The sequence below is a fragment of the Lactuca virosa genome, chromosome 5 (genome assembly GCF_052849685.1).
Source record: "Lactuca virosa cultivar CGN04683 chromosome 5, Lactuca_virosa_CGN04683_v6, whole genome shotgun sequence".
Taxonomy (NCBI): Eukaryota; Viridiplantae; Streptophyta; class Magnoliopsida; order Asterales; family Asteraceae; genus Lactuca; species Lactuca virosa.
The window spans coordinates 70,866,240-70,872,036 of record NC_136430.1 but is presented as its reverse complement, the minus strand read 5'-3'; the positions used below and the strand labels follow the sequence as shown (position 1 = coordinate 70,872,036).

The 5,797-nt window shown below is 36.2% G+C and overlaps 2 protein-coding genes across 2 annotated transcripts; one reads left to right on the top strand and one right to left on the bottom strand.

The window, feature by feature from the left end:
• Positions 1-494: 494 nt before the first annotated feature.
• LOC145114705 (DNAJ protein JJJ1 homolog) lies at positions 495-2,651 on the top strand. Its single transcript, XM_079050783.1, has 3 exons — positions 495-2,131; positions 2,257-2,315; positions 2,417-2,651. Exons 1-3 carry the CDS (start codon positions 596-598, stop codon positions 2,472-2,474), a joined length of 1,653 nt encoding a protein of 550 aa, XP_078906909.1. The 5' UTR covers positions 495-595; the 3' UTR covers positions 2,475-2,651.
• Positions 2,616-5,288, bottom strand: PDCB1 (plasmodesmata callose-binding protein 1). The gene is made up of 4 exons (XM_079050784.1): positions 5,083-5,288; positions 4,424-4,663; positions 3,925-3,958; positions 2,616-3,127 (listed from the first exon to the last, which is right to left on the bottom strand). Exons 1-4 carry the CDS (start codon positions 5,132-5,134, stop codon positions 2,899-2,901), a joined length of 555 nt encoding a protein of 184 aa, XP_078906910.1. The 5' UTR covers positions 5,135-5,288; the 3' UTR covers positions 2,616-2,898.
• Positions 5,289-5,797: the final 509 nt, after the last annotated feature.

Genomic DNA, 5,797 nt, shown 5'->3' with positions numbered 1-5,797 from the left:
TTAAATTTAAGGTATGTGACTACGCCTATTAGTCCATACGCATTGCTTGCCCTAAATCAACCAACCATCGCAATTACACAAATAATATATGGGTTCATGGGTCAACCCACCATCCCGCCAACACATGAACCCAAATCTGACCCATGACCTCGCAAACTCATATAATTAAACGGGTTAGACAAGTTATGTTCGTGTTGATGTTTCCAACCCACGATACGAATAATTATACGGGTTGGTGCATTCTGACATGCCAATCCGAACTCGATACGATTGACACCCCTACCTACGGGGTCCTATAAAACTTTTTAACATCCCTATATGCGAACATTGATGATTGATCTATTAATTGTAGTTTAATCCGGTCCATTTTTATAAGTTTGGACCATAGGTAACAAAATGAATGTTGTTATATAAAAAGTGCAGGTCAGAAATTGTCTAGGGACTAGTCTCGTAACTTGGTTGAATGTTAAGTATAAATATAAGGACTGTGAGAATCAAACAATGTTGCGTGTTGCTCGTGGCCACTGGTAGCCGGAGCTGCCTAACGGAATATCAAAACTCATTGAAACCGTCAGAAACTCAGAGAAGCGAATCGATGGATTCGTCGGAGAAGAGGTGCCTGTATGAAGTCCTTAGTGTCCACCGCGACTGTACCGCCGACGAGATCCGATCGGCGTACAGAAAGCTCGCCCTCCAGCGTCACCCGGACAAACTCGTCAAGTCCGGCGTCTCTGAATCCGAAGCGACCGCCTCTTTTCAGGAGCTTGTCAACGCTTACGAAGTTCTCTCAGACGCGAAAGAGCGTGCGTGGTACGATTCTCACCGTTCTCAAATCCTGTTCTCCAGTTCAAATTCTAATAATTCATCCCCCGCAATCGTACCTGATCTCTTCGGATTCTTCTCAAATTCTGTTTTCTCCGGCTATTCTGATAAAGGCACTGGGTTTTATAAGGTTTATAGCGATGTGTTTGATAAAATCTACCGAAATGAATTGAATTTTGCGAAGAAGTTAGGGCTAGGAGATGTGGTGAAAGAGGCGCCTTTGATGGGCAATTTGGATAGTCCGTATGCACAGGTGAATGCGTTTTACGGATATTGGTTAGGCTTTGTAACGATGATGGATTTTGTTTGGGCTGATCAGTACGATGCCATGGCTGGACCGAATAGGAAGTCCAGGAGGTTGATGGAGGAGGAGAACAAGAAGACCAGGAAGAAGGCAAGGAGAGAGTACAATGACACAGTCAGAGGCTTAGCAGAGTTTGTGAAAAAGAGGGACAAGAGAGTGATTGATATGCAGGTGAAGAGGAATGAGGAGATAGAGAGGAAGAAAGAGGAAGAGAGGGTGAAGAAGAAGGAGATGGAGAGGGAAAAGGCTGAACGAGCAAGGGCCTATGAGGAGCCTGAATGGGCAAAGGTGGAGGGTGATGAGATCAGTGAGTATGAGGAGGAAATTGAGAAGAAGAATGAGCTGTATTGTGTGGCTTGTGGGAAGAAGTTTAAAAGTGATAAACAATGGAAGAATCATGAGCGATCTAAGAAGCATAAGAAAAAGATTGCAGCTTTGAGAGAAGTATTTGGAGATGAAGATAGAGAAAACAAGTATACTGAGGAGGTCGCAAGTGATAAAGATGAGTTTGTATCAGCTGATGAGGTCCATGAAGAGGTTGACAACCTCAAGAATCCATTTGCAGGTGGCTATGAAAATAAAGATTACGATCAAGAAAGTGAATTGACTGAGGATGAAGAACATGTTGATGTTGATAATGGTGGAAAAGGAAGGAAGCCAGTGGCTCCTTCTAAGAAAGCTTATATTGAGGTTGAAGATGAAGAGGTAGACATGATGCAGTATAATAATAAGAAGAGTAGAAGAAAGAGGGGAAATCAGAAAGAAAAAAATAGAACAGCTGAAGAAGAAGAAAAGCACCAAAATAATGGTAATGATGATCATGATCATGATCAGCCATCATCATCATCTCAGCTTCATTCAGAAAATGTGGACAAAGATGATAAAGGTGATAATGTCCCTTCTCAAAGTATTAATGTCTCAAAACAAGCTCCAGCAAAAAAGGTTGCCAATAAAAAGGAGACAGCTGCCAAATCAAAAAATGCATCTAAAGGAAAAAAACAGAAGGTGGTATCACTCTAGACCATGTTACTTACCAAAAAAATATTTTTGTTGAATAAATTGGTAAAAAGTTAAATATAGTTGCATGAATATGTATTTTACCACTATTTTAATCATTTCTTTTACACCAGGGAACATCAAAAAGTTCTAGCCTTACATGTGACACTTGTGGAGAAGATTTTGAATCAAGGTATTTACACCATTCGCCCTTCAAAAAGTTCTAGTGTTACATGTTTTCTTATATTTTAGATCTTAATGGGTTAAGGTTCTTTTTTGATAATCGTCTGACAGGAATAAGTTGCACAAACATTTGAGTGACTGGGGTCATGCTACACTCAAATCTCGATGAGCTTTTTTTATTCACTTCAAGGAGATAGTGTGTCACCTACCAGAATCCTTGGATTGACTGGTATCAATTTTGTTTTCACATTATACTTATGTAATCAGACACGTTAACATACATACATTACACACATGAAACTCATAGGCAGATCAAAAGCTAGGTGAAGCAATCACCGTGACTCCATCAGCAACATTTCTCGTACAAATTAGAAACAATAAATTTAAAAACAAACTCTTAACTATTAATAAAATACTAAACTAAATCTTACGTACTCTCTACCTAAATTCGGGATTAAACTAGACACCATGACACCACCAGAAAAGTAACACAAAACTCCATGATTGTCTGTCTAATATTTTCCATAAATAGAATAATAGTAGTATCACGAACATGCAGTACAGACTTGTACACCACCACCAATCTTTTTTCATCAACCCCAAGTAAGCATAAAAGCTCCCACGCCTCCAATAATAGCCAAGAAACCAAAAATGTTGTTTTCTTGACGTCCACCGTGGCTGACATCTGTGTCCATGCTGGACGCAGATGGGCCCAACCCTCCTCCCATTCCGCCACCTAACACGCCAGATGGGTTGTTTCCGTATGGTGAAGTGGAGGTGGAACCCGGTGATTTTGTGTTGGTTGTTGATCCAGTTGTACCACTACACATTGATACAACACTGTTAAAATTATATGTTGTATTGTATTTATATGGTTGAGTTCAAAACAAATCAAATTATATGAGCAAAATAAATCCATGCTTTATAAATTTTCTTCATAATTGATCTATTTTGTCACATGTTGATCTATTTTGTCACATGTTCACTAAAAAAATCGCAAACAAATCCATGCTTTATAAATTTTCTTCATAATTTCACAAAATAATAGGCGTGTTTTAGGCAGAACAGTAAGAAAATCAATATTTGCAAATTAAGTAATTTTATAAAATTTGCATTGCAAAATAAATAACTTTTTTTTTTTGTGAAACGGCAAAATAACTCTTCTGTGATATTAAAATAATAATAATAATAAAAAATAAATAAATAAATAAATCGTGACGTTATATTAAATTAAAATGAAGGTGTTTGTACTTTATATTTCTTTTAAAAAAATGACACACATCTCAAATAGGAAATCTGGCCCTGATCTAACGGCTAGTATTTATTGTAAGTAGTGTATAGCAGCATGTCATGTGACATGATGTGTCCAAAAGGGACAAATTTATTGGGCAGAGCCTCGTTAACCCTCTCACAGTCCTCAGTCGTTTACCACTATTTGACCGTACGATAAATCTATACAAATCGTGTGCTTGTGGGGGACTACTAGATATTTTAACCTAAAACACTATTTAAAGTTTTTTTGTTGTTATTTATTTCTAAACAAATTAAACATCACTTTTAAATGTTTTAGATTTTACACGGTATTGAAAAGAAAATCGAAAATATTCATCAAGACATACCTGGCAGAAGTAGGAAAAGTACATCCATTGGAACCTATTAAAAAAAACAACAAAACAAGAATTAGTGTCTCAAAAGTTAATTCATGATGCTTATCAATAATGGTATCAAATAATCAGAATTCAATATTCAAGTTGTAAAAATGAGTGGTTGTGGAATATGATGTTTGAATGTTTTTTTTTTTCTATTTGAAGTTGTAATAATTAAACAATCAAGTATTTGATAAATTCTGACCATCAAAGATAAATTAAAAAACTTAATTGTATGAAAATGATCAGAAATCAAATAAAAAGAAATGGCAAGTACAGTTTTAATCTATTCAGATAATACAAAAGTATGTATCCGAATTACAAAACATGTAAATTTGATTATGACGTCTCTATATTATAGTGATCAAATAATGATGATAGAAATAAAATCAAAAGTTCCTAAAACATAAAAATGATGATAGGAACATGTGTGTTTGGATGTGATGATAAGAGGAGAGAGAGAGAGACTAACTTGGATCGGCGGTGACCACCATAGCTGCACCGGAGAAATCACATGAACCAGGGGCCTGATTTTTGTTTTGGAAATAGCTGTTAACCGCATAGTTACAGTGGTCCATCACCGTGTCCGGATTGAAACATTTGCCACCATCATGAGTTTGAGTGCAGTCTGCTCCATTTCCACATGCGTAGTCTATCGCTTGCTGAAGCACCTTATCTTGTCCACCTTTCTTACACACACACCAGTTTCCACCTATTCAAACATTCACAAATTAGTAATCAGTAATCACAAACTTAGTTATATCGACACAAACATTCTATGTGTAATGTGTATATATTCAAACATTCTCGATAAATGTACGAGATCCATTGAAATTTACAACTTACGACTTTACTCCAAATATACATATTTAGATCTCTACAGACACATGTATGTGTATGCATCGATAACTGTAATTTCGAAAAATGTACGAGAACCATCGAAATCCACAACTAACTCAACTTATTGTTCTGATTTCATTCTAACACGGTTTTAGTAATTCAGTAGACAGTAGTTACGAGTCGGATCCAAACGGAGCAAGTTATAACAAAAATGTAAGGGAACAAGTGGAGATAACTGAATATTTTGGGGGAAAGGAGAGAAAAGGGAGAAAAAAAAGGGAATATGCTTACTTGAATGAGCAGCCATAGATAATATGAGCATAGACACAACCAAAATAGCCATTGATGAATGATGACCAGCAGAACCAGAAGCTTTAGCTACTTGGAGAAGACGGAGAGAGAGAGAGAGAGAGAGAGAGTGTGTGTGTGTGTGTGTGATTAAACGGGTTTTATTTGAGTTATTGAGACCATAAAAAGTCGGGGTAAATTGGTGAGCTCTTTTTTCGAAGTATTCTGGTTGTTGTGTATTGTATTTAATAAATACCTTAAAACAACGATCATACTTAAGGCTGGACGACCGGACGGACTCGGACTCTCTTGGACGACCGGATCGGATCGGACGGAACTGAATTGGACAGGATAGGACGGACCATAACATATTTTTTGTGTATCATTTAGTAGAATATGTTAAACACAAAAAATTATTGTTACCAAAAAATATAAAAATTACCGTATTTTCCTTATATTAAATAACACAACACATTATTTTGAAACTAATAAAATTTGACGATTTTTGGAATTCGATATGAAAAGTTTAATTGGAATGATGGTTTGTTGTATATAGGAATCTACAATTTGAAGAATTGATCCGATTTTGTTAAAGTTAAGTGTTTCGTGGATTATGTTTTTGAAATCATCTTATTATCGGTCTAAATTTAGTTTCGATGATTGCTTTGAAACACCAATGTTTGATGATTAACTTAAAATAATGTTCCTATTGTAACAT

What these genes read in the sequence shown, in the direction of transcription:
- PDCB1 (XM_079050784.1), bottom strand. Translation starts at nt 5,134, where the DNA reads ATGGCTATTTTGGTTGTGTCTATGCTCATATTATCTATGGCTGCTCAT. An exon ending in ATCTATGGCTGCTCATTCAA is followed by an intron (nt 4,664 to 5,082) that starts GTAAGCATATTC and finishes ATGTTTGAATAG; the next exon opens with GTGGAAACTGGTGTGTGTGT. An exon ending in GGTGGTCACCGCCGATCCAA is followed by an intron (nt 3,959 to 4,423) that starts GTTAGTCTCTCT and finishes TTTTTTTAATAG; the next exon opens with GTTCCAATGGATGTACTTTT.
- LOC145114705 (XM_079050783.1), top strand. Translation starts at nt 596, where the DNA reads ATGGATTCGTCGGAGAAGAGGTGCCTGTATGAAGTCCTTAGTGTCCAC. An exon ending in CTAAAGGAAAAAAACAGAAG is followed by an intron (nt 2,132 to 2,256) that starts GTGGTATCACTC and finishes CTTTTACACCAG; the next exon opens with GGAACATCAAAAAGTTCTAG. An exon ending in GGAGAAGATTTTGAATCAAG is followed by an intron (nt 2,316 to 2,416) that starts GTATTTACACCA and finishes ATCGTCTGACAG; the next exon opens with GAATAAGTTGCACAAACATT.